At 43.5% G+C, this 27,941-nt stretch overlaps 4 protein-coding genes across 4 annotated transcripts; 3 read left to right on the forward strand and 1 right to left on the reverse strand.

Moving 5' to 3' along the window:
* Nucleotides 1–739: 739 nt before the first annotated feature.
* On the reverse strand, nt 740–4,859 carry EAE98_004718 (uncharacterized protein). The gene is made up of 5 exons (XM_038952338.1): nt 4,204–4,859; nt 3,021–4,151; nt 2,890–2,963; nt 1,212–2,843; nt 740–1,157 (listed from the first exon to the last, which is right to left on the reverse strand). Exons 1-5 carry the CDS (start codon nt 4,229–4,231, stop codon nt 1,095–1,097), a joined length of 2,928 nt encoding a protein of 975 aa, XP_038810988.1. The 5' UTR covers nt 4,232–4,859; the 3' UTR covers nt 740–1,094.
* A 4,193-nt stretch (nt 4,860–9,052) lies between these two features.
* EAE98_004719 (uncharacterized protein) lies at nt 9,053–11,296 on the forward strand (the record flags this gene model as incomplete). Its single annotated transcript, XM_038952339.1, has 1 exon — nt 9,053–11,296. The coding sequence occupies one exon, from the start codon at nt 9,053–9,055 to the stop codon at nt 11,294–11,296; it is 2,244 nt and encodes a 747-aa protein (XP_038810989.1).
* Nucleotides 11,297–12,312: 1,016 nt separating this feature from the next.
* Nucleotides 12,313–13,906, forward strand: EAE98_004720 (uncharacterized protein; the record flags this gene model as incomplete). Its single annotated transcript, XM_038952340.1, has 3 exons — nt 12,313–12,519; nt 12,592–13,326; nt 13,385–13,906. 3 exons carry the CDS (start codon nt 12,313–12,315, stop codon nt 13,904–13,906), a joined length of 1,464 nt encoding a protein of 487 aa, XP_038810990.1.
* Nucleotides 13,907–23,265: 9,359 nt separating this feature from the next.
* On the forward strand, nt 23,266–27,717 carry EAE98_004721 (uncharacterized protein). Its single transcript, XM_038952341.1, has 3 exons — nt 23,266–24,545; nt 24,611–26,817; nt 26,871–27,717. The coding sequence occupies exons 1-3, from the start codon at nt 24,135–24,137 to the stop codon at nt 27,382–27,384; spliced, it is 3,132 nt and encodes a 1,043-aa protein (XP_038810991.1). The 5' UTR covers nt 23,266–24,134; the 3' UTR covers nt 27,385–27,717.
* The last annotated feature ends 224 nt before the right edge of the window (nt 27,718–27,941 follow it).

A 27,941-nucleotide genomic window follows, 5' to 3' on the forward strand; every position in this document is an offset into this window, starting at 1 on the left:
ATGGTTCAGAGTGAAGCGGGCGGCTTAACGGGTTTCTCAGTGGATGAAATGAGTAAATGCCTCAAATGGGAGTAGTGTCGTCCTATGAGGGTGAAAATGTATCAGAATTAGATGACCGTCAATGGTAGTATTCAAAACAACTTTGGTATCACACATCTGAAAGCCAGAAAAGCTGACATCAGATTGTCTAGAAAAGTAGGGAGGAATTTATCACTGAGAGTGTGTGGGAACAAGTAGCACCATATCACGGCTGTAATTTGCCCTACGAGTATGGTAAGTTGGTAACATTACCTCCGTGTATAATGTTTGCGTCCAATATAACAACAATAAATGAACGACCTTCTAATTTCCTCTCCAATTCCCACCCAACCAGCCACAAACAGAAGCATACAATATCCAATGAAATCATGACATTACTTCAAACTAGGATCTACACATTAACCAACGAATAGTACTTCGGAGAAATTAATTGGCCATTCCCTAATTTGGATTCGCGAGCGTTAAAATATACCTAGGGGAACGGCCCCATAAATATCCTCAGAGTATTTAATGTAAAGAGGTATTGATCTTCATCATCATCTCATTAGTACTAAGAAATAGCTGCAATTCGCGCGATAGTCGCCGTTTGTTTGCTTATTTGACGACTACATGGTGTAAATATCATCACTTCATGCACATCACCTACAGAAAAAACAATGCATGTAATGCAGTACTTGAATCAAGATCAATTCAGGTTTTACCGAAGTGGACGAAAAGTTTCATACTACATCATGTGTATGTGTGTACCTTGCGTGTAACCGCGAATAAAAGTAATCTTTTGATATATAGACTCATCAAGAGCATTATAAAAGTAGAAAAAAAAGCAGAATCAAAAATAACAAGCCGACAATGCAAGAAGGACTATGTACAAGGTGTCCTTGCCAATGCTGAATGAACAAATCTTTCAAAGATCCAATGTTGTGGTATAAGGTATCCCCTCCCCCATTGCCAAACCAACCCTCCTTTTCCCAGTAGCGCCAGAAATTGTGCCCAAACCAGTCCGGCCTCATCATAAATTCATTGATTCATGTAAGATATACAATTTTATGGAGCGTTCATCTTGAAGATTGTGTCCTCATTTTGCGAGCTAACCAATCACCAAGCATTCCATCCAAGCGCTATAATATAGTCAGTATAATGTAATTTTGTTTCCACGTTCATCAAAAACTCACGTTGGTTATATCCGCCAATTTGGCATTCTCTTCTTTGAAAAGATTACCCACAACTGGATGATCTGATCCTGCTGGTACTACTCCTGATTTGTCGTAGACAACGACTAATAAATCTCTAATATCTGTGTCATCATCAAAGAATGTTCTAAGATGCGAGTCACTCCACGTAGGTGTTGATGCTGAAGTGGTAGAGCTGCCAGTGCCCTTCTTAACATCGTCATTGTCAATCAGGTCAGGCGAAGGTGAATGTGATGACGACATCGGTGACGGTGGCTCTTCTTGACTAGACGTATCTACCATGAGTGCTGGTGGATGAGAATTCGTCGGTGTAATTGGAGAAACTTGTACTGGAGATTCCGACAATCTCTCTTCCATCGCATTACGATTTTCCGTTGCAGGAGTGGCGATGTAACTATCTGGGAAGCTACCTGGAATAGGTCGTTGAGCCTGTTCACCTGAAGAACGAATAGGCTCTTCAGCTTCGGACTCTTCAGAAGTTGAATCAAAATCATCCAACTCGACTCGGGCCTTTGCCTTCTTGGCTTTGACAGGTTTGGGCTCTGAACTGCTAGAAATTGCGGACTGCAAGATCTTGGATATTGGCCCGGGTGACTTAGGACTCGGAACAGTGGGTGAACTGGGAGCTTCCTGCTGATTCGAGGCCGTTGTTTGTGGCTCAGGCTGTACCAAACGCAATGAAAGCCCGGGTGCCGAATCGGCTGCAATTGCGCGCTCGGAAATCGCTGCAAGTTGTGGTTCTATCGACCTTGCTTCCCTCGCGCTTTGCTTTCGACTTGGTGACGTTTCCGGTCGCGGTTGTTTTTGTAACTTACCAGGATGCTTTTGCGCTTCTGGGCTCGATTCTTCGACAGATGCAAGATCTGAGTCTTTGCTAGGGGATGGAGATGATGCACGATTCTCGCTTGAATGTTTGCTTGATGAAATTGAATCTTCGAGGTCATCATCTTGGTGCTTCGATTTCTTGTCTTTTCGTTTAAAAAGCCCGCTAAGCATTCCTGGTTTCTTTTCCTTCTCTTTCTTCTCCTTCTTGTCCTTTTTGTCCTTAAGTTTGTCTGACACAAGATCTTTCTCAAGTCTATCGAGGCTCGGCCTCTGCTTCAGTTTCTCTGAATCATTAGAGGTTCGAGTCGAAGTGCTAGAATCGTCGCGAAGCAGATTTGGTGTAAGTGTAATTTTCCGAGTTTCCACTGTATCATCTTTGAAGAATGAATCCGTGTTGCGTAGAGTACCATTCCTAGATTTGCTACCTTCCGACTTTCCTTCAAGAATCTCGTCACTGCTCCTAGTTGTGTCCAAGCTGGATTTGACGTTTGAATTATCACGTTCTGGACTTTCAGATTTGACTTCGCGAAGTTCATTGCGCGGTTTGAGTGGCTCTATTGCAGCAATCTCGTCATCCTCAACGGTCTGCTTTTGCTGTTCAGTTTGTTGTTCTTGTTGCCCGTAAAATCCTCCATCGCCGTCATCTTCGTCAGAAGAGTAGTCAACATCAGAAGCCTCAACATATGTTGGCGCCGTAAATGTCACAGTTTTGGCATTCCTTCGTCGGATTGCTTTCTTCAGGGGGTTCTTTGACTTCTCTGCTTGATCTCCCAACATGGCCGACGTAAGCTGTTCACGTTAGTAATATTTCGAAACTCCAAAGAATGTCACGTACATCAATATTCCTATGCTTGTTAAGTCGAGCTAATCTCTCAGTAGGCGTTTCGATATGTTCTGCTGGTAAGTAACCTGTGATTGGCAAGAGTGTTAGTGATCATGGTGGAGATAACTGGTGATATGACTTACCTATACTGCTGTCCTTGACTACCCTAACGAGCCACCAATAGCTGTTACTATCGTCTAGTAAAACCATTGTGTCTCCTTTAGTTGCATTGGCTTGGCCTTCTACTGTAGCGACAAAGGTATGGAGCGCGTAGACGAATTCGAAATCGATGTCCTCTGATTCTTGTAAGCACTCTCCACCCCATCCGGAATCAACAAATCTAGAGTCAGCAGCATATGGAATATCATCATCATCATCATCATCATCATCATCATCCTCGTAAAATAGGTCCTTCTCGTCTTCGGAACTTTCGTATGGTATGGTCATTGCCTCGTCGTATTCGTAAGGATCGAAAGCCGAAGTCTGGGCAATATCCTGGTCCGAATCATGCATTGCTGTGAGCTGGTCATGAAAATACTCCTCATTATATTCCTGGTCATGTTTCTCCACGTAAGGCCCGTACTTTTCCGGAGTCACTGGTATGGGCGCATCGGTGTCGTAGTTGGACGTAGTACTATTCGCTCGGTCAAGATACTCACCTAGATGATGATGATGATATTGAATTTCGTGGGCCACCTGGCTCAGGTCCATATCTAGCTGGTCGCTCATAGGCTGTAATGGAAAGAAAGTGGGTGGCTCCACGAAAGGGGATGAACTTTCGCCGCACGCTTGTGAAAACGACGAGGAGCTTGCCCGGGAAAGGGAGTCGGACCTAGAAGGCCATATTTTTGGAAGAGAATACCCACCATCGTCGATTGACGGGGAGCTTGAGATCTTGTCCATCATGTCATCATCCATGCTATCGTCTCCCTCAGCATCCGCCATGTCTCCATCCTCGCCCCCAGAACCTGACAACCCGCCATTTTGAGCAATTGCCAAATCGTCTTGTTGATTGTTTCCATTCATTGCAGCGTTCCCTCCAGCAGCCGAATCGTCACTCGTATAATCTTGTATCATTTGCCCTTCGCCATTGGCCCATTCTCTTGAAACCCTTGGACTTCTATGTTGTTCGTCTGCGACTTCTGCTGCGACTTCCCGCAATGCTTCGGCCTGGTGTGGAGCAGGCGGCCCCGTGCCTAACGGTGCGGTGTTTGCATGTTTCTTCGAATGGTCTTGCGCCGATGGGGCATTTGGGTCTTGAAGGTCAATTGAATCTATAAAATCAGTTATCATGGAAGGGAACGGGTGAGACATTTGAGAACGAACCAGCGCGAATGATTTCCGGGCGCGTCATGTCTCTATTGTATCGTGAGGTCGCAGACCTCTCGAGAATAATAAATCTGGTTCTGACGGTGGTTTATTTAATTACCACTTTATGAGATGATTTGTGACAGGCACGAGCACAGAGATTACGATTAACATCCAAATGAAACCCAGCAAGATTGCTCTGCCACATCTAAGTGTTTAAAAGGGAGTGAATGTGGCAAAAGAGCACCGAATAATGATTATAGGGTCCAAAAGAATCGAGCGATTCAAGCAGTTCTCGTGTTGTTTCCAGGGTTGCTTTTTTCTCAAGGTTAGGAGACCAAATAACGAAATGACAGTCGAGCCTTAGCACGGGGGCTGATTAGGAGGATCGACTTTTCAACCAGTAGGTCATTAAGAAGAGACTTTTTTCTAATGGGAATCAAGAAAGGAGTGTTTCGAAACGTAAAGGCGGTTTGAAAGTTTAAAAGAAATAGATGGATGTATCGAGCAGAACGTAATGAATTGAAAGTATTATGACAGTAATTGATATAATAATATGTAGTAAGTAAGTCGGTCGATAGGTATCTAGGTGTCTAGGTACTCTCGTACGGAATGAAGTGCAGTGTGTAGTAAATCAATCTAGAATCACTTTCTGATGAAATTCTTGAAAGAGGTTGATTATTTACCCAAATGTTTCAGTTTGATTATCATCAATTTTTACTACAATTATATTATTGTATGTATCGTACATATTATCAGTTATAATAAGAAGTTATGCATTACCGAGACGAGCTAGGTGTGAAATGCCAAGACTCTCCCTCCTGAAAATGGTACCGAAAATAGGTGGAGAGGTGTATATAAAGAAAAAGTATAGCTAATTGGAAGATTCCCGTGTCGAAGATTGATGAGAGTGAAGGAGGGAGTGAAGGAGTGAAGGAGTGCCGGAGTTACCTGGGTGCCCAATGAGAGGTGAGAAGTGAGAGGAGGCGAGAGAGAGATTACAGGTACATATCATAAGGGTCGATTTCGCCTCACAGCACGCACATCTCTCGTAGTATCACTTCGCCATATCAAATTACAATCTAATTCCTGCTAACCCCGCGTTTAAGAGTCATTATTGTATGCATATGAGATACCTCGCAGCTGCTAACGTATGCTATATGCTATGATTCCAGCATATCATCATATGTGATATATTCCATGGTTTGCGGGTACCTGTGATTGTAGATCTGGGCGGGATGGCTATTGGAATTCGCAATTCGTTTCATAGAAGACCCTGCGAGTAGGTAGTAGGTAGGTAGGTATTTAATAGGAGGAAGACAGACCAAATCCAAACGGTCAGCTTGTACCTACTCACTGCACAGTCAGTATGTATGATACCTAGGTACCGTCACCAGTACCTGAGCATCTATCATGAAGTGAAGTCATCAAAGAATCTGAGAGCGACATCATGCATGCAGTATCTAAAAAGACTGCACCTAGGTAGGCATTAATAAAGGGGATAATGCTCCCATTCAGACAAATTTTACAGATTTCGGAAGCAAGGAACAAAAAGGTTCATGTACCTGTGCAAGTATCCATAATTCATTTCTCCTAGCCTCCCAACTCCATCAATCCATGTTACATAAGCCACCTGCATAAATGAAAACATGAGCCACATAAGATGATCTTATCTGTGGCTGGGGAAAGTTCGATTTTCTGTTGATTCGGAAGCGGGTAAATCACTGTCCGTGGTGCCTATGTAGGCCCTAGGTAGGTGGCTCGAGGGTGGATAGCTGGGTGAAGTTGAACAAATATACACCTAGGTACCTAGGTAGGTACACCACCTGCAGTAGTAATCAACAATTGAAAATCGCCTGTGATCACTTCAAGCAGCGCATCCAAAAGCCTCTTGTTTGGCTTCATTCTTCATTTTCCTTCATTTCCTTCGCTTCCTCGATTCCTCGTTTCCTCATTTTCTCGTTCATCGAAAAGTACTATCCATATGTCCGATGAATATGTACGACGAATACGATGAGATGAACAGCTTCCAAGATTCCTCTCCTTTCCTTTCCTCTCCTTTCCTTTAGTACTCAAAACGAACATTTGATTTGATGCCTTGGTGTCATGATCACATGTGTAAAGCGACCGACGTACGTAGTATTTTCCGCTTATCATTAAAATTTCAATGGCCCCCCTCCCCCCCGCGAATGCCCAATGACTAGGAGGTACTCACCTATGAGTATGCTGGTATGGTGTCACTACATTGCTCTAGAAAACTCTGGGCTGCAGATATATGTATGTCCCATGTTCCTCCTGCCATCTTGAGCTCCCTACATGAATATCCGGATTTATCCGCTAGAGTAAGGGTGGACATGCGATGCGGGATTGAACAAAACTCATTCTTTGCATTCCCGTTTAAGTGATGAGATAAATATCCCTGACCGCATCTCCCGTCTTCCATTTGATGGAATGATGGGTGAAAGACGGAACGAGACCCTTTGGAGGAAATAGAAGAAAGAGTTTTGTGGAGTGCCGATTGATGGCTAAAAGTCTCGTGTAGTACATAGCTCGATTGTATTGAATTGCTTGCGTTGGTTGTGAAGATGTAAGATCTTACATTTTGGGGGAGAGTTACTTAAGCTTTTACTCTTCACGATGGTGGATCAATCATTTCAAATCATGTATGATGTCTGATTTCATTGCCAATGCCAACGCCAGCGAATGAATTGTGGAAGCACCACCGAATCGTGCCACTTACCGAGATGGAATCCAGCAGACTTCCCCAAATTCCCCCAAGTTTTTGGTCGTACAATACCAAGTTGTCCCCCTTCCCCCCGATAGCTTATTAGCACCAAGCTTTCTTCCAAGGCATGTCACCGTTACTTGGCGATGAGATGAAGAAAAGCCACGCTTTCTCTGCCATTCCACGCTTCTTCGGAGGACGTTTAAGACACAATCAGTTTAGCATTTCTCTGGAAGGTTAAAAGTATAAAGTTCACATTGAATTTCCCACCGTGGTGAAAGGACAGAAGATCCTGAATGAGAATAGAATGCGAATGGGGTGGAATGTGCACGTCAATGTGATTCCGAGCATGGTACGAAACTTTGGGTTCTCTGATACCGAATGTAACCCCATGAGGAATAAAACGAAACGACCCGAGTGAAATTTTCAAGCCCTCGCAAAGTTTTACCGGCCACGATGGAACCATCCATCCTCACTTCCCAATACCACGAGTGTCTCGTTCTAGCTTTGGCTTGAGATTTGCTGGCTTACCCATGTATGATCGGTGGTGCTTTGGCCCATGGCCAGTTGCAACATGAGGGTAAAGGGTAAAGAGTGAAGGAAGAGTAGCACCGGGCAATACAAAGTGCAAGACAGACACAGGGTCAAGCTAGATAATGTGAGCTGATGCGAAAAGTAAATTGGTCAAGTAGCATAGGACTAGGTGTGTACATGATCTTATTGACGACACTGGGACATGACCACGTCCGAGGCTGTTACAATCTAGAGTTCTGATCAATCGGTTTCCATGACCACTCTGGCTGCGTCTGGCTGCGTCTGGCTGGTGTCGTGAATCTAGTATCACCTAGGTAGGAACTTGGAAGGGGGGAGGGAGGGTTGTACCGATACGAATTTGAGTTCGAAATGGAAACATGTAACAGGTGTTTCCGAGAAAGATATATCGGCTACCTAGGTGTTAGTTGGGGGGTTGGAAAGTATAATAAATGGAATGGTGTATTGAATGGTGTATTAAATGGTGTATTGAATGGTGTATTGAACGGTGTATTGAATGGTGTATTGAATGGTGGATTGAATGCTGGTGAAAGGAGAGAACGAAAGGGAAAAGAAGAGACAAGGAAGGAAAAGGAAAGCAACTGCAGTCGAGAATGGAGGATCAATAGGTTGAACATCATATCATACATATCATACATATCATACATATCATACATATCATACATATCATACATATCATATCATATTCATATTATAAATCCGGAGAGCAACCCTGGAAGAAATGAAATGCATATACCTCCCTCCCTAGTAGGTATGTGTGGTATGTACTCGATACGATGAGCGATCCGTCAGCACATTCACACTACTCTCCATCCAGGATTCCTTCCTTTTAATTGACTCTTATCATAATAATACATACCCTTCTCCTCCTTCCCTTCTCCTTCTACCCTTCTACCCTTCTTGTGAGTTGAGACCTTCTCATACCGGTGCGGACATAATTATATCTTACATCCATTCTATCCCATTCTATCCCTAGTTGCTCACGACTCGCCACCAATTTAATCAGATTCAATGAAACTGATCTCGAACATTTCATGAATCCAAACTCATAAACACCCAGCAACACCTTTTTGCCTTCTCTTCCCTTTCTTCCCTTTGGACCCCAAAATAACTTCAATCTCTTTTTACTTTGCTCCCTGCTTCTACTGTATACATTGATTGATTGCACCGTTCATAAAATTCCAAAGTGGAAGTGTGAATAATCTATTATTCTTTGCATTCTAATTGTGATTTTCATTCTCTCTTGGAACTTGTCTTGTCTTTCTCTCCTGGCTTCTGATAATTATTACTCGAAAGACGCACCGCCCCGTACCCTACCGTACTATTCAACGAAGCCTGAGCGACTCGAACACCACTACCTACCTACCTACTACCTACTACCTACTACCTACCAGCTTTTTAAATTGATCTTCAATTCACCACTTCACGACCAACACAACGCAACCCAATTATATATATCGCAATCGTTCAAACAAGACGAAAATATTCCATATCGATTATTGATCAAAGCCGTCGAAATATTATTAACATGTCGATAACTTCACATTGAGTTTGTATGAACGATTAGCGGCAGGGCCGCCCCCCCGACAGATGAAAATGGACCGAAGACAATTAATCAACAATTTGAAGCCTTCCTCGACTTCAGTGGCTACAACCGCTACTCACCCTCATTGCACGCCTTTCACCCTTCCTTCCAACGGAGTTATTAATCTGGGCGCATCCGAGTATTTCACTCTCACAACCAATGCCATCTTCAGTCCCGAATGCACAGGTACGGCCGATATTGTCCTCACCAATGCAGGCACTCCCACTTCGTTCGTCGATCTTCGCGATCCCTTCTACGCTTCCACGATACCGGCATGTTACGCACTCGCCGCCACGACTGTGATTGCATATATGCTAGTCATAATGCTTTTGATTACCCCAAGGACATTTCTCGTCCAAGGCGCCGTGGTTTTAGGACGGCGCGGATTCACCAATGGTCCTTCCGGGAGTGATGCTGGGATTGGCATCGGTGGACGACCTTGGTTACAAAAGGTTGCAGCATTAACAGTTGCAATCTCTTTAACTATTGCGACAGCAAACACATTCCGTGTCGCGGAACAACAATACGAGCTTGGACTCATGAATGCGACGGCCCTACAAGAAGAAGTCGAGGGGGGCAGGGAACTCAAGATCATTCGCATCATCTCGGATACCTTCCTGTGGCTAGCGCAAGCCCAAACTCTGATAAGATTGTTTCCACGACAGCGGGAGAAAATTATAATCAAATGGACCGGATTTGCTCTGATTACACTGGATGTTTTATTCAGTCTCCTCAACAATTTTGTCTACAACGGCAATTCGCGACCCCGCCTTTTTACAGATGCTGTGCCCGCCTTAGCTTACCTCTTTCAACTTGCCCTAAGTCTGCTGTACTGCGCTTGGGTCATATACTATGCTATTTCCAAGAAGCGCTACGCCTTTTATCATCCGCAAATGCGGAACATATGTTTGGTGGCATTATTATCATTGGTATCAGTGCTAGTGCCTGTGGTCTTCTTCGTTCTCGATATATCCAAGCCAACGCTTGCTGCATGGGGTGATTACGTACGATGGGTTGGAGCTGCAGCAGCAAGTGTAGTGGTATGGGAGTGGGTGGAGCGAATTGAAGCTCTGGAAAGGGACGAGAAGAAGGATGGAGTGCTCGGAAGGGAAGTTTTTGATGGGGATGAAATGCTAGAAGTTACTCCAACATCAGATTGGACAAAGCGTTTCCGTAAAGATAACGATGACAAGGGAGGGACTTCTACGGGTTCGGCTTGGCCAGCAATGTCTGGGCTGGCTAATCGCTATAGATCCCATGCCACGAACGATCTCGAGACTGGATCTGGTCCTGGTCCTGGTCAACGCACTGGCAGGCATTTATTAACTGTCCGTCCTCCACTTTGGCCCACTCGACCCCAGCCTGCTGCTACACCTATTAATAGGGCGGATACAGCCAGCGCCGAGAGCACTGCATATACAGTGAGATATCATCCTATAAGTGAAGCAACTCCGCCAATAGTTGCTAGGGATACAACACTCTCGAGAAGTAATAGTGAAGCTATATCCATTAGCAGGTCCATTAGTAATGAAGAAGTTGACTCGGATAAGCCAGTCATTCTGGAGCAGAGGAATCAAGCCCCTGTAGTCGCGGCGGGGGCTCATAATTGGCAGTGGAACTCCTTTAATCCATTTAAGCATCGAGTCCAAGGGCCTCCAGCAGAAGTTTCGTTGCATACTGCGAAGCCTCCAACACCTTTTGGTAGTCATGAATCTTCGAATAAGTGGGATGTGCGTGCTCGAATTGAAGGTTTCGTGGCAACCCAGGCAGAAAGGTTCCGTGAAAAAGCACGTCCTACAGTAGATACAGACCCGCTTCCTCTGACGGTGATTCCAGCACCAACTCGAAGACGTTTTACCGCGAGGGAATTGGGGGAATCGGATACAGATTCAATCAGTCCTACGCCTGATGAATCTTCTCACATAGAGATTACTACCTCGAGGCAAGATAGACCTGCCAGAACAACCGATCCTTACACTCCAGATAGCCTTAACCAACATTCAATTACGCATCGCGGGAGTATATCATTTGCAACTGCAGTGCAACCGGAACTAGATCAACGAGTTGAAAATGCCACTGCTTCCCCAACTCTTGTAGGGAGCCGTCAAACCCCTACATTTTCGAGTTCACGAAGTAGTCCTGTTCAAGCTCGAAGTCCTGTCACACCGTCTCTTCCTCCAATTATAGATGGTTTACCAGTAACGACTATACCGGCACCGCCGCGACGGCCAAGGGTGGAAAATCCTTGACATAGCAATTCTGGTATGATTCTGATTTGAGCATGAGCATAAGCGTGGCGTTAGGATTTGAGCATTTGTACATTGATGTATAGGGACACCCAAAAAGGAGTTTCCCCAAAATTTACGGCTGGACTTTGGGAGGAGGGAAAAGGATATGGATATAGATACCACAGCACAATGTATACGAACTACGATTACGTTATACATATAGTAGTAATCAAAGCATGAGACCACGAATATCATAATGGAGTATTGTTTCAAGCATAGTGAAGAATTAGCAACGTGGTTTGATGTGAATTCCAAAGATACCCCTTTTTATTTTTGGATCGATAATTGCGCCAAGAATATCTACGTAATTCAATTGACATTTGCGATTTGTGAAGGAGTCTGAAAACTACGAGGCCAAAAACTACGAGCCAAAAACTACGACTAGACCAATGAGTAGCATTTTGGGAACACAAGTGGATGCTCCTTTCATGAGGACATCCGGCTCATAAGCAGTAGCATTTTTTGATTAGAGGAACTAGTACCCTTTTGGGTGTCGATTTCAAGCATATGCATGCATGTTCAAGATTCAAAGTCCCGTTTGCGATTTAGACATGACCGAATATGAAGACAATTATGGCATTGATGATGTAAAATCGCTAGAGGTGCATTGTTCTGTTGAAATATCCTTTGATGAACGATAACAGGGGAATGCCCAAAGTGATGTCGGATGGTGGAGATGGATGTCCGAGGATCCTAGACGAATTTGTAAGTGAGCATGTTGTACGTACCGAGTGGTAGTTCGGGATGCTCATAAAAAAGTTGTATCGTCCCCCAAGTTATCGATTCATTGAAGTTTCTACATTTCTTTCAAAACCATTGCATGTTTCTTAAGATTGGTTGAACCATTGCACATACTTCTTTTGTAATTGACCACTTTTTTCTGGTATTCGGGAAGTTGTAAATCAGATAGGTCTACAGGGAGAGGAAAGTTCATTGATTCATAAAGATTACTTGGGTTGTTCATCGTCTTCCCAAATATGCCTTCTACGACGGAATCTTTCCCGCAGCTGGTATCGTCAGCGAAGCAAGATAAATTGACACCGCTCAATGCGCCGAGCAGTATTGAATCTCCGAGAATAAGACGGCGTTCTAGTGGGTTAGGTGGTGAAATTAGAGCTGGAGATACTGGTGCGCCGGCTTTTGCTACAGTCGATGTTAGACCACCCTCTCCCGGGACAATTAAGGTCAGTACTTTCTCTTCTCTGTCTTCTCTTCTGCGGATGATTGCAGACACTGATGGATGTATTGGTATTTAGGCACAGGCAGATAGAGATCGAAAGAAACCATACTCGAAAAGGCGCAAAGCAAAGACACTGTTGCAACAATATAAAAGATATGCATTGAAGCATACTTGGGTTACACCTCTCGCTATCATCGCCGCTGTCCTCTCCTTATACGCCATCAATCCTTCGAAATCCAATCCCCTACACTATTTCATTTTTCCAGCTTACGAACTTCCTCGCGAGGAAGGGTCGGACCCGGGAGCACCAATTCAATACGGCAAAGGACCGTGGGATTTCGCTTTGGTTTCTTTCTACATTGTGGTTTTATCCTTCACTCGCGAATTCATCATGCAGAAATTCCTCAGACCATTGGCTCGCAAGAGTGGATTGAAGAGTAGGGCTAAACAATCAAGATTCATGGAACAGATGTACACTGCGATCTATTTTGGGTTCCTCGGTCCCTGTGGTTTGTACGTCATGAGTCGAACCCCGGTTTGGTATTTCAATACACATGGAATGTATGAGGGATTCCCGCACAAGACACACGAGGCGATATTCAAATTCTATTACTTGTTCCAGGCTGCATACTGGGCGCAACAGGCTCTAGTTTTATGCTTGGGTTTGGAGAAGCCTAGGAAGGATTATAGGGAATTGGTGGGACATCACATTGTGTCTTTGTTCCTTATTGGGTTGAGCTACCGTTTTCATTTCACATATATGGGTTTGGCTGTTTATGTCACTCATGATATTAGTGATTTCTTCCTAGCGGTATGTTTACAATTCTCTCATGTCCTAAAACGTACGACATGGACTAACAATTTTTTAGACATCCAAAACTCTCAATTACTTGGATCACCCTCTTGTAGGACCTTACTTCGCATTCTTCATTGCTGCTTGGGTCTACCTCCGTCATTATCTCAACCTCAGAATTCTCTACTCGGAATTCAATGAATTTAAAACCGTCGGTCCTTATGAATTGAACTGGGAAACCGAACAATACAAATGCCTACTCTCACAAGTAATCTCAACCGCTCTTCTCGCTAGTTTACAAGCTCTCAATCTTTTCTGGCTCTTCTATATTCTGCGTATCGCCTACAGATTCGTTTTCATGAGTATAGTAGAAGATGACAGATCGGATAATGATGAGAATGAACTGGCAGAAGAAATGAAATTAGATGCATTGGCAAAGGAGGGGCTTGATGTCGTGGCTGCTAAGAAGGTCTTAGAGGAGACCCCTCAACCAAAGATCAAGCTGAATGGAAATTCTATTAATGGGAGGGGTACCGGGGTGGAATTGAAGACGGATGGAGTTACAAATAGGAAGGAGAATGTTAGATTGGATTCTTGAGGTGGATTGGAGGGTGGTGTTGGAAGAGAATATGATTTGACCAGAGTAGGAGAAATAAGAGGTTTGAAACCAGAAATTGGGCCAAGCTGGAGGAAACTGAGGATAGGTGGAAATGGTCGAAATCGAAAGAGTCGGACATCCATGGGAATCTCATCTCAGGATTGTGGACTTGGAGGAGAAAATATGATATGAGTATACGATACTCATGATTAATGCTAACGTTCAACTACCACGCAAATGAATCCATCACCACTCTTTACGGTGGTACGTGGTCGCTTATGGGTATAGGCGGTGGCAGGGGCTTATGTATATATTAGCTACTGAATGACTTATCGCTGTATGGATATTTTCGTGTACACAATCGCTTTTTGGGAGAACTTCTTGTGTTGGTTTTTTTTTTGGATTTTGGAAGGTGGAAGGGGGGTTGGAGAGGATATTTTTGAGGGAGGATGTTGTTGTTATTGTTGTTGTTGTGTTGATGTTGATGATGATGGTGGTGGAATGAATAGATGAATAAATATATATATAGGTAGTTTTAATTATATTATGATATTATGGTATGGTATGGTATGGTATAGTATGGTATAGTATGGTATAGTATGGTATAGTATGATGTATGATGTATGATGTTCTTTTCTGAATGATTTTGGTGGTGATTCTTTGTTTAGTGGTTTTTTGGGAAGGGGGAGTGAGAGAGTGAGAGGGTGAGAGGGTGAGAGGGTGAGAGGGTGAGAGGGTGAGAGGGTGAGAGGGTGAGAGGGTGAGAGGGTGAGAGGGTGAGAGGGTGAGAGGGTGAGAGGGTGAGAGGGTGAGAGGGTGAGAGGGTGAGAGGGTGAGAGGGTGAGAGGGTGAGAGAATAGAATTGGGATTTGGAAAGTTGTTGGTATATAGGTATATAGGTATGTAGGTATGTAGGTATGTAGGTATGTAGGTATGTAGGTATGTAGGTATGTAGGTATGTAGGTATGTAGGTATGTAGGTATGTAGGTATGTAGGTATGTAGGTATGTAGGTATGTAGGTATATAGGTATATAGGTATATAGATATATAGATATATAGGTATATAGATATATAGGTATATAGGTATTTTATAGAGGAGTGGGGTGGGAATGGAGGAGTGGGAATGTGTTTTTTTTTTGTATAGGTAGTTGAGTAGTTGGATATGTGGGTAGATGGGTAGATAGGTAGATGTATGGGAGGAGATTTGTGGGAGGAGATTTGTGGGAGGATATATGTGAAAAGGAGGTGGATGGGAGGTGGATAGTAGGTGGAAGGGTGTGAGTGGGAGGGAAGGAGATAGATAGGGTGGGATGGGATGAGATGGATAAGATGGATGAGATAGATGAAATGAATAAGATGAATGAGATGAATAAAATAGATAAAATGGATGAGATAAATAAAATAGATGAAATGAATAAAATGAATAAGATAAATAAGATAAATAAGATAAATAAGATAAATAAGATAAATAAGATAAATAAGATGAATGAGATAAATGAAATGGATGAGATGAATGAGATGAATGAGATGAATGAGATAGAAAGAAATAGGTTAGAAAGAAATAGGATAGAATAAAATAGATTATTTAAATTCTAGAATTATAATATACCAGAACTGAATTTTCTATATTAGAGAAAAGAGAAAAGAGGGGGAGGGGAGAGTTATTCGGGTATATGGTGTGAAGATGGTATGATTGGTGCTGGTGTTGGTGCTGGTGTTGGTGCTGGTGTTGGTATTTGGAAAAGGGGAGATTGGGGATGGGAGATTGGGATGGGAGATTGGGATGGGGTTAGTGTATAACCTGGAGAATAAAATCATGTATGCGCAGTTTTATGTAGAGGTAGGTATGTGTATATGTATTGTATATATATAAAGGAGAAAATTACTAGGTAGTCGTTGTATGTGGATCTTGATGTGGTTTAATAATGTTGAGAGTTTGAATGGAAATGGGAAATGGGAAATGGGAAATGGGAAATGGGAAATGGGAAATGGGAAATGGGAAATGGGAAATGGGAAATGGGAAATGGGAAATGGGAAGTGAGAACTGAGAAGTGGGGATTTGGAAAGTATGGGGGGGAGAAGGGGAAGGGGGAGAGGGGGAGATTTATGAGGAGTGAATCTTGGAGGTGGTTTGGTGGGTGGTTTGGTAGCTTGTTTGTTCCTTTTTATATTTGTGGTAGAATGGATGGATGGGTGGTAGCTTTGGATTTGGATTTGGATTTGGATTATCTGTTGGTGTGTTTGTGTCTTTGTATAGAGAGAGAGCTGTTGGATGAATTTGGGTAGACAAGGAATAGGGATAGGGAATGTGAGGGGTGTAAATGGGCTGGAGTGTTAGAGCGGAATGGATGATTGAGGATATGGACTTTGATGGGTTCGTGGTTGTGGTTGTGAGATTGGGATTGTAGATTGTGGATTGTAGATAGTGGATTGTAGGTATTGTTTTGGTGTATGAGGAGAATGTTCAGGTTGTGGATAATTCTTTTGGGGTATGGGGAGGATGTGTAGGTAGGTGGTGGGCTTTGTGATGATGATGATGATGATGATATATGAAGAGGATTTGTGTAGTTATTCATTTATCTTGTATATGATATTGTGAGTACGAGGTTCTAATATCGTTTAGAGGGGAGAAGGGAGAAAGGCGGGAGTAGATGGAAGTGTCATGAAAAGTTTGTTTGTTGTTGTAGTGTTGTGCTTTGTATAGTTCTATGATTTTTGTAGAGAATGGAGAGTGGGAAATTTAGGGGTAGAAAAGGGATGGTGTGAGCGAGGTGAGGAGAGGAAAGAATACACATAGGTAGGCAAACCAAGATATTTTCACGAGAAATCGAAACAGACTCGCTTCGTAGAATTTGTAAACTGTCGATTTCTTTTCGACCGAGTTTCCTGGGGAGAATGCTGGGGCAACTGTGGTTTGAGTGATGGTGAGATGGATTTGTAGGTAGGCAAGAGATTGTGATGGGGTTTGTGAGGATGATGTTGGATGTTCATGCTTGGAGTAATCTACGTGTCGATATCAAGTGTCTCTAAATAGATTTATGTTCTTATTGCAATGGTGGTGAGTGGCACTATTGATGTAGGTATGCAGATATATTTGATTACTTCCCAGCTTACATGAGGTTAATGTATCTTGTCATCCATATTGTATTGCTGAATCCGAGTCTGGAAAATTATAGTGAGAGATTTCCGTTGAATGGCTACGTTGTTGTTCCTCATACGTATCCGGCATCAGATATAGGAAGGAGATAGATGGTGGGGAGATGAAGGAAAATAGATGATGAGATGAGAGATGTGAACGAGAATTAACGGATCATCAGTATTCGTTTTTCGTCTTCTTTTCAATTCGAAAGTCTCTATTGGAACATCTGGGGCCGGCTTTAAACTTTTGAAAGGATGGAGATCACTCACGTCTCAGCAGATGGAGGGGAGAGGGTGTGTCTTTGAATAGGAGAAGATCGATGATGGGAATAATAGTGATATATGGTGATGTCAGACGTGCAAAGATTCGTTATTCCAGAGTGACTTTCTTTGCAAACTTTGAGTGTGTTCAGCTGAACATCTGATAGGTAAGTTGTATTCAAGTGTCTTGAAATCAGATCTTTTAGTTCACATGTACTATTATATCCGATGATCATTAATGACAGATTTTGAGACTACATCCTTCGCCATGAAAAGAACAAATTGAAGCAAATTGAAGCATGGCTAAACAGTGTCAATTTTCAAGACACTCGTTACAAAAGCCCAGGTCTCAAAGATATCAAAGGATCGTTCATTCCACTACAATGAAGTGTTCTCAGTCCTCCTCGCCACAACGATCTACCTATTCGGAAACATTCCATGCACCCAATTGTCGATGCTATGAATTTCTGCATTGCTATGCGGCTCAACCTTTCACCTAACATTGAACGCTGCAGCTGAATACAAAATTCGCAAAACCTGCAAACCTTTGAAACGGCGGTAAAGATATCAGAAATGTAAGAAAAGGCTTTATGGATTTGATCGCACTTGCACAATCAGGTGGTTTTTCTGCACTCAGCAAGCGAAGGAAGACTTTGCAGCGACATGTGAAAAGACTCGAGTGATGGCGGATTTGAGAGGATAGTGTAAATGAGCGAACTTCTATGTGGAGGACACGAGAGCATATGACAGGACGCTGGGAGATATAAAACGATATTGTGGCTTCTGTCGAGATGACATGCTTGCATGGATACCTCTCGAGGATGTCCCACAAGATAAAGTACATGGGGACACCGAAGTGGGAGTTTTAGCGGTTTTTGGCGCTGCTTTGCGAGATAACCATGCAAGTCGTTTCGCGATTCCTGGTGTAACCTTACTCGTGTTGCCTGAGTGATTCAGATGTCGTACGAGAGAAGTGTGAGTATCGGCAATTCGCCGGGTAGCTGGAAGGATTGCAACGGTTGGCCGAGATGTCGTGTGTTCTGCCTCGTTCTTGCAATGCCTTTCTCTGTGGACCGTAGGGCCTGAACTTGTGGTACCGATTCTCGGGCAAAAGAACCGTGTGATTTATGTGCATGGCGCGCAAACTATATGCCGGTAGCTTGGCAATTCCAAAATCCATTAACGATGAGTTTTCCTCAATTGTTGAGCCCTATCTGAACAATGGGAGGCCTTTGGGTTTCGGTCGGCTTCTCAAACTGGGTACTGCCATGCCCGGTTTCTGGGTTTATACGAACTGTTCATTATAATATTTCGTGCAGCAAAGTAACCTTCTCCTCATCTCTTTTCATGTATGATGAGGAATGCGGATGCGAACCAAGAATTGAAAGTTGAGGCTAAATGAGACGAATATATATGCAGGGACAGATCGCGAAAATTTGTGGTTCGCGGGGAGGATGGGGGCTTCGTAATATGTATGCGCTGATGTCAGCATGGAGCGCTGTGAAAAAGGTGTGGAGTTTAGGGTAACATTTGGAGCTGTATGCAGCAGAATATGTTCCTGAAGAAAAATATGTAATGCATTGAGAGATTTCACACTCTCTCGTCCAATGAAGTTTTGGAATTATTTCAACAACTTCGCGGTGGGATCCATTGGGAGCACAATTCAAGCAAAACTTGCTATATTTCGACCTGTCAGACTCGAAGGACAAGTTCGACCATGGTAGAGGTAGGGATTATGGGCCTGTGAAGACCTAGAATCAACTGATTATGAACTATTCCCCTTGAGGGTATTCTTTATAACTAGGATACTGATTTTGAAGAGGAAAGCCAATTCTTCAGATGGGATAGGTTTCTGTCTAGAAGCAGTGTGCAGTGTTGAAAATGTGATAGCGACGGAAATGCAAGAAGGATGGCTAGCCGCTAGCATATGAGTGAGCGGCAAAGCCGACAAGATGAGGAACATGTATAGTGATGAAAGATCAATTGATCAGATCCGATCTCTTGATCAAGTGCGATCAGCATACATTGATCACACATTGATCGCCGAATGAATGTTGTCTTTCTCCGGCCAGAAATCGGCGAGGTAGAGCCAGCCGAAAGATGGCTTTAGAAAAGCAATGATCCTCACTCGCCTTGTTTCGAAACCCCTCCCCTTTCTTTACCTCATACTTACGAGATAGATGGACTTGGAGTTTTCAGCACTCGTGAGTCGTGAAAAGTCAAAAATTAGTTCACCGGTTCGTTGTTGCAAATAAAATAGACGATATATATGAGGTAGCAGGCATACTGTGGCTAATGGGAAACGATAATGTTTTCCCGTACCCCACAATAGTCTTCTTTTCCTTCTCGAAGATAACATCTACCTCCGGCTAGACGAAGTATACCCAGCACCGCTTAGATACTTTTCAAGGTATATCGTCTAGCACACTCGAAATGATAACATTGTACATGGAGTTAAAAGAAGGAAAAGGAACCTAACGAGGAAAGTCCACTCACACCATCTCTACTCGGCCATTTCACAAGCCTCCGAAACGCCTCTCTCACCGCCAATCTCGATCAAACCTGAGGTAAAGTGGCATGCCGTTCGTTATTGATTACTTTATGTCCACGGAAGGGTTGTTGACAATCACAATCACACCTCCACTCGCATTATTGGAGGGTATCCATACATCCATATATTATTAAAGTACTGTATGGGATGTAAGTTAATGGATTAGAACATGTATTTGTAAGTTGTTACGCATCTGCGCGGTCGGCCCGAGTGTCACGGCAGCTCTGCCCAATTCCGCGAATATGTGTGATATGTATGATATCTGCCCGACGGCAGTAATGCATCATATCGAAATCATAGTCTCTTGACATATTGGCAATGAAAGAGGTACGAGAGTACATAAGGAGATGTCTGCCATCTCTTTGGTGCTTTGACGAGAGACGACGAGGGGTACGGAACGCCAATGTTCGGAGAGGGTGTTGCCGTAAGCCAGATCGAAATTCGCTACCAGACTTATCACTGTCCTGTGCAGTGCCGTACTTTGACAGTAATACACATGTGCGATACCGATGCTTAATGCCTGAAAGATGCAGATATTCACATGTATGACTCGGATCCGACAGTACTTTGTTTGGATATAAATTATCGTGCTGTTCACGGCTTCGTTTCCCCGGCTGGATAAGTAGGCTTGAAGAATCGCATAGGCATTGAAGGTGTATTCTACAGTAGCATAGCAGAGTAGTAACCATGTAGTCGTCCGTGTAATAGCAACTACCTGGGCCCGATAGATATTATACATCGATTATAGATTACACCGTTACTTCCCAAAGACTTTAAGTAAACCGGCAACATGTAGATACCAATGTAGAACTACTCCACTCTCAACAGTACATGGATACATCTAGGCCATGACCTACCACGTGTCAGTAACCTAGTATCTGACATGCAGTCGATCCTGATTCATTCTCGAGTACTTTAGCGGAAATTCTAGTGTCAGGGATGAAGTGGGGTTTTCCTGCAGAGTATGAAAAATTTGGGAGCTTGCCCAGGTGAGGATAAGTAGATGAACGCTCGGACCTCTGTGGCTTCGGGTTGTGTGCCAATTGTGGTGCCATTGGATCGTAAAGGTCTAGGCCTCATCCATACTGGGGGTTGATGTAATATTACCGGTAGAGAAATTTGTAGGGATAAGAGAATATCCTTGGGCAGTAGACGGTAGACTGTCGATGTCACCGGTACGGAGTAGGTTGCAACCCACTAGACAGACACAATTAGACGGGAATTAGACACAACTCACATGTTGCAGATAGACTTCCAGTGTATAGATGAGAATGGTTTTGGAAGTTCGTGCTCTTGTATCACTGTAAGACAATCAAGCAACGAAACAGACGGCAGGCAAGAGCACTTACCGAGACTTACCGAGACTTTGCTTCATCATAGCGTTGGTGTACAAAGTACCTCTGTAACTAATGAATGCTTCCGTAACGTTGTCGGCCCCCCTTATAATATGAAGCTGCTAGCCCCCATACTCATGAAGTAGGAAAGTTTAAAGCCCAACCTAATAGACCATCACTGCTTGTTTTTCTTCCCGCAATTAAACCCCTTCTATCTCAATTATTATCAGGGTCCAAGAACGCTTGTGAAGTAGCGAAATATCGAGTGCCTAGTAGTTTCAGCTCATATATCTGGGCAATAGTAAGAACATCTCGACTATTCGTATTTGTTACACGAGTCGTCAACCACATATATCGGTGCATGATACATATATTGCATACTTTCACAATTGATGATGTATGGGTTGCATGCTTGAGAGGAATGGTAGGTAGGCGAATTATGCAGTGTATAATACTCAAATCACGACTTAAACTCCATGTGGAGTGAATTCTAGCCTGTCTCCTAGCTTTTACTTTCCATCTTTCAAGTCCCAACGCAACCTTCATCGTCCAGGAAACTTTTCCTCTTTGAACATTTGATGGAGCATATCCAAAGCGCATAGGAACCCTCATCAAGCCAGTTCCCACAGCACCTCCTAACCCCCATTGGTGGACATTATACCGGTACCGACGCTCTAATTGATTTGGATCCGAAGCACACTATGCCTTGATTGAATATCATGCCTGTGCTCTGCTGGCGGTCAAAGAAATGAGGAGGCTCTCATGATTCATCAACCATTAGAAGCATAGTACGAAACAACCGACAGAGATGAAAATACGAGAAGAAACAGAAACAAGCCAAAAGAAGCGGAACGCGAAAGTCTAAAGGAGATTATATTTGGCATTGCACTCCGTACATTCTTACCGCACCTACGAAACAGCTACCCTACGTACGTACGATACGTACTATACACACCTACCTACGTGGTTTATTATTAGTACAACAAATATCATACCCACAAGAACAATCACATTGACATATTCAGATCAGTACCCAACGCCATTCACTGACTGCACTGCAATATAAGAAATTGCAACCCCTTCAACCCCTTCACCCCCTCCCGCTCCCCTCACCCAATCATTGAACATACCAAACAAAGTTTAAATCGATGCGGGAGAAATCGAAGGACTGAATCGCCCTTTTGTTTTATTTTCGTTCTTCTTTCGTCCAAACTTTGTTGTAGTTGATTGACATAGGATACCCAATATTCAAGGCTTTGGCTTTGGCTTTGACTCTGGCTTTATTTTATTATTTTTATATGCTGCATGTGCCTCTCCATCCAAGTCCCTGCACACCCTTTTACCACTCACACACCTCTGCCTACGTACCGTATCTACACCTACACTTACACTTACACCTGCATCCACACCTTTGCATCGAACCTGGCGCATCTATTGTCGGCAATCACACTCCCGAAGACAGGTATCCGGGTCCCCATCATTGGATCGATCAAAAAAAAGTTGAGAAGATTTGATTGAGTTCGAGATCTGGGATATAAAAGCCAGCCAAGAAGCATTGAGAAAGACAGCCAGCCAGCCAGCCAGCCAGACAGACAACTTACAACTTGTTGAGAAGGGTACATTGAGAAGTTGATTTGTGCCCAGAGTGGAAGGAAGCTCAAAGAGAGTATAAAGGTTTTGGAAAGTGCAAGAGCCAAAGGTAAGATAAAAAAAATGTTTATATTTCTTTGAAGTTTGGCTATTTAGATCAACAACACCGCCCCCTCCCCGATACAAAGTATCAACCAGCATCAGAATTACCTACCTCCCTCCCTCGAGCCTACCTACCTACCTACCTACCTATCTATTCTCACTCTCATTCTCAATCTCAACCTCACTCATACTTTGGGAATTTCATGTCTTTTATACTTTTCTTAATATAAATTTCAACATTCAGAAAGCCACAGAATTACAATACGTACTACATACATACATACATACATTCATACATACATACATACCGTGCATATTAGTACCTGATATCTTGCTTGACCTTCCAACAAGTTGTCATATACTGATAATTCACTACTTCACTACTTCACTACCTCACTACCTCACTACCTCACTACCTCACTCCCTCATACCTCTTGTATAATTCATCTCATCTCATCTCATCTCGTCTTATCTCGTCAATCTTCTTCTACTTCCACTTCTACTTCTGGTTCTACGTCTAGTTCTACTTCAAGTTTCACATCTAGTCCTACTTCTAGTTTTATTAGCACTGTCAACCGATCATTCATTCTTCTTCGTCTCAATTCGTCTCAATTCATCTCAGAAACTGTCTTCCTCTTCCTCTTCCTCTCCTTCCTCTACCTCGTCTCCTTTCTCTTCCCATTCCCATACCTCTTCCTCTCTCATCTCATCTTCTCATCTCCTCATCTTCTTCACCTACTTTTGATCCTCACTTTATGGTCCAGAAACACAAAGTAGGTATTCAGTATTTAAGTTAGTACACGAAACTATTTAAAGTATTTTTTTTGAGTGAAGATTCCCCACCACCATCTCCGCCACCATCACTTATTTACAACTCCACACTCACATCTACTATTTGTTGAAGCCCATCCATCATCTCCTTCTAAACTCGACAACTGCGTTTGTTGGTTACACCGCAAATCGCAGATGAACTACTTTAACTCGAACTCCTCTCGCTGATCATTCCTCTTTTAATTCCTTTTTAGGTATCAAGTCCAATTTCAATCGTTTTATACCTCGGTATCGCCACACAGCCAGCCACAGCTACTTTGACATCGCGCTTTCTCGACATAGGTACAAACTTCCTCCCCCAAAATTAAGCTCGCCCCAATCGAAAGGGTCATGAGCCGTCCACGATCGCTTTCAAATCCGGCATACTGATGAGGGAAGGAAGGAAGGAAGGGGAAGTCTTTCAAACATAATATAACTTGTAATGGCGGGCGTCGATGAATACTCGAGCTTAAGCTCCAGCATGTATTCAAATGGAACTGGTACTTATACCACAGCGACAATATTGAACCTCACGCACTTCAATTATCCATGGGTTCTTCTAGTCGTCTTTCTTATATCATTCATCACACACAGCATTTTAACTGCGGAATCTTCCGATGAGACTGGACCGATGCTCACAGGTCCTGGGGGAAAACCTTTACCGCGGTCTGCCAGGAGGACAAAACAAGATAAGGATAAGCTCAAGCTGCAGGATTTCACTCCTGTTCAGAAATTGTTATTTCTTTGGCTTTCAGCTGGCATTCTAGTAACGTTTCTCGGCAATGCGATCAACATCGTCGTACACGCTCTTGATAAACGGGAGAATGGTTGGTGGTGTGGCGAGGCAACTGCTGTGAGCATTCACTTTTTCGACTTACCATTGTGGATGAAATAGATACTGATCATTGTTTCATGCAGATATACGTCTGCGCCTCTCTTTTTTTCTATAGTGTCTTTCTCATTTCGTTGGTCGACACAACTCCCTCACCTTCGATTGCACATCAGGTTACATGGTTAGTTGCGCTGGTCGGCGAGATTGTACTTCTTGCCGCTTCGCTATCCTTATACACCTCAGCTCACCGGGAACTCAACTCGCTTTTCAACTTCAATCCGGACTTTCACAAATACGCAACTCAATGGGAAATTGTTGAGCTGGTACTCGATGCAATTCGGGTAGTTCTACTTTTCTTCTGTGTCGCTTTTTATTGCATCTTCACTTTGGGACGTTCAATTAAAGGCAAAAATAGAAGCCGGCAGAGCAGCAGTGAGCCTGATGAGAACAGTCCCCTTCTTTTCAATGGCCGAGCGAATGGAAACGGCCATGTCTCTGGAAATGGCTCAATTGCAAATGCGTCTGCTTCCGACTCCTTATCTTTGAATGGACATGCGACTGCGAATGGTTCTGCAGCACAGGGCGTTGACATTCAAGGAAGACCGATTGGTCAGCAGCGTGTGGACGAAGTGCCTGCGTTTTATAAACCCACAACAGCTACAACCAAAACATGGTGGGAGTATTTGAAAGGATATTCACTCTTCTTTCCATACCTCTGGCCAGCTAGATCCGTTCGCTTGCAAATAGTAGTTGTTGTTTGCTTCCTTCTTGTCGTCATGCAGCGAATAGTGAACATCGCGGTTCCTTTGCAAGTCGGAAGGGTCACTGATGCGCTTACTGGCGATGATGATCACGAGGTTACAATGCCATGGCTGTCCATTTCTCTTCTCATTGCTTTCAAGTTTCTTCAAGGATCTTCTGGAATCCTAGGGGCTGCTAGATCGGTTCTGTGGATTCCAATTTCTCAGTATTCATACAAGGCCTTGACCACAGCCTCATTTGAGCATGTTCATGGTCTGAGTTTGGATTTCCATCTCGGAAAGCGCACTGGAGAAGTCCTATCAGCACTTAGTAAGGGTAACGCCATCAATAATTTCCTAGAGCAAGTGACCTTCCAGGTTCTTCCAATGATATTCGATCTTGGAGTTGCTATCGGTTATTTCGCATATGCCTTTGACGCATACTACGCTCTCGTGGTTAGCATCATCACCTTTTCCTATCTTTATCTGACCATTCGGATGGCAAGATGGCGATCGGATCAACGTCGACAAATGCAGAACCTCAGCCGCGAGGAGGATGCTGTCAAGAATGACTCTTTAACATCTTATGAGACTGTTAAATACTTCAACGCTGAGACTTATGAATTTGATCGTTACCGACAAGCGGTTTCGGCATTTCAAAAGATGGAATTCAAAGTGACCATTTCTTTGAATATTCTCAACATTAGTCAAAACTTGGTCTTTATGGCTGGACTTCTTGTAACTTCATTCATCGCTGCATACCAAGTCACAACTGGTAAACGTCAAGTGGGACAGTTTGTGACTCTCATCACATATATGGGCCAACTTCAACAGCCTCTGAATTTCTTTGGTTCTTTCTATCGGGGGGTCCAAAGCGCTATGATCAGTGGCGAACGTCTCCTTGAATTATTCAAAGAAGAGCCGACTGTCATTGACGAGCCAAGTGCGAAGCCACTGCCAGCATGTGAGGGCCGAATCGACTTCAATCATGTTAAATTCTCTTATGATACCCGTAAGCCTGCACTGGAGGACTTGAGTTTTACCTGCAAACCAGGCACCACTACAGCATTTGTTGGAGAGTCCGGAGGAGGAAAATCCACCGTGTTCCGACTGCTTTTTCGATTTTACAATACCCAGAATGGTAGTATTCAACTGGATGGCCACGACATTAAAGACGTCACCATAGACTCGCTAAGACATCACATTGGTGTTGTACCACAGGACACAATTCTCTTCAATGAGACTCTTATGTATAACCTTCGGTATGCCAACCAAGACGCGACTGATGAAGATATTTACAATGCCTGTCGAGCTGCTTCGATTCACGACAAGATACTTGCATTTCCGGATGGTTACGATACGAAGGTTGGTGAGCGAGGTCTTCGTCTCAGTGGTGGTGAGAAGCAACGAGTAGCCATAGCACGAACCATTATCAAAAATCCTCGAATCATCATGCTTGATGAAGCTACTGCCGCCTTAGATTCTGATACCGAACAACACATCCAAGAAGCATTGAAGACCTTGTCCGAAGGCCGTACCATGCTAGTCATTGCGTAAGAACTCCGACTAATTTTCATTCGCTCTTCACTAATTTTTATAACTATAGCCATCGATTATCCACTATTACTAATGCAGATCAAATATTGGTCCTTCATGCTGGACAAGTTGCTGAAGCTGGAACCCATAGTGAGCTATTACTAAAGAAAGGTCGATATGCGCAGATGTGGAAGAAGCAAATCAGGGCCGAACGAGCAGCTGAGAAAGCATCCGAGATGGTAGCTAGAGCCAGAGCTCTCAGTGAAGCAGCTTCCATTCAGACTCCCAGTCACTCTAGCAAGGTCAAAGGTGGCAACACAGAAGCGAGCGACTTTGAGGCAGACCATCACAGTGATATAAATCTTGTCGCTAAAGTGGAAGCGACGAGAGCTCTTGCTGGTACTCCGGAGAGCCGAATCAATGATGACAGTTCTAGCTCTAAATCTAGTTCCAGTTCAGACACGGATGGCCCAAAATCAGATGAGGAAAAGCAAACAGGAAACGATAAATTTGACGGAAATAAGAGCGCCGACCAAAGTGGCGGTTCGAGGCCACCCTCAAGGAAGCAAAGTCCATCTAACTAAGGAAATACAACAATCAGTCGACAAATGACATTCTGATATTGAGGCCTCAATTCGAATGTCTTCTTTGCCTCAAACTAATACGAAGACATTCTTCTACTATATATTCCTCAACGGCCACCGTTACAAATTGCATGTACTGGTGGCATAGGGGCTTCTTCCATTTCACTTCAGCGCGAATGGATTGGTGTGCTTCTTATCATTGAGTATCGTTGAGCTTTTTTTTTGCCCTTGATTCATCCATGGGTTCATTCACAATACCCCTTAAACAACTTGCAAAATTCTGCATTTGCTGTTCAGCTGTTTATAATGCACATCCACATGGCGACGACGATTCACGACTCAAGCATAAATGAAGCATGTTTGGAGGTTAGCGATTGGGTTTTTTAGTCTTTTTTTTTTATCAACCGGATTATAAATTTGAGCTCGGGAAAGGGCTGGCTTGCGAAATGGAGATGGAAACGTGAGAGCTTGGAGCTAGTTTGCTGGAAATTCGTGGGGTTTGGTTCGCTTCAAAAAAGAATGGGGGGGTGGACAAAATGACACGGAAAATTTGTGCT

The sequence above is a fragment of the Botrytis deweyae genome (genome assembly GCF_014898535.1).
Source record: "Botrytis deweyae strain B1 chromosome Unknown BDEW_009, whole genome shotgun sequence".
Taxonomy (NCBI): Eukaryota; Fungi; Ascomycota; class Leotiomycetes; order Helotiales; family Sclerotiniaceae; genus Botrytis; species Botrytis deweyae.

Bases quoted from the DNA above. Each gene is read 5' to 3' on its own strand.
- EAE98_004718 (XM_038952338.1), bottom strand. From the start codon at position 4,231: ATGACGCGCCCGGAAATCATTCGCGCTG. The intron at 4,152-4,203 runs GTTCGTTCTCAA...CTGATTTTATAG, and splicing joins CCCGGAAATCATTCGCGCTG to ATTCAATTGACCTTCAAGAC. The intron at 2,964-3,020 runs GTAAGTCATATC...TGCCAATCACAG, and splicing joins AGTCAAGGACAGCAGTATAG to GTTACTTACCAGCAGAACAT.
- EAE98_004721 (XM_038952341.1), top strand. From the start codon at position 24,135: ATGGCGGGCGTCGATGAATACTCGAGCTTAAGCTCCAGCATGTATTCA. The intron at 24,546-24,610 runs GTGAGCATTCAC...TGTTTCATGCAG, and splicing joins GGTGTGGCGAGGCAACTGCT to ATATACGTCTGCGCCTCTCT. The intron at 26,818-26,870 runs GTAAGAACTCCG...TTATAACTATAG, and splicing joins CGTACCATGCTAGTCATTGC to CCATCGATTATCCACTATTA.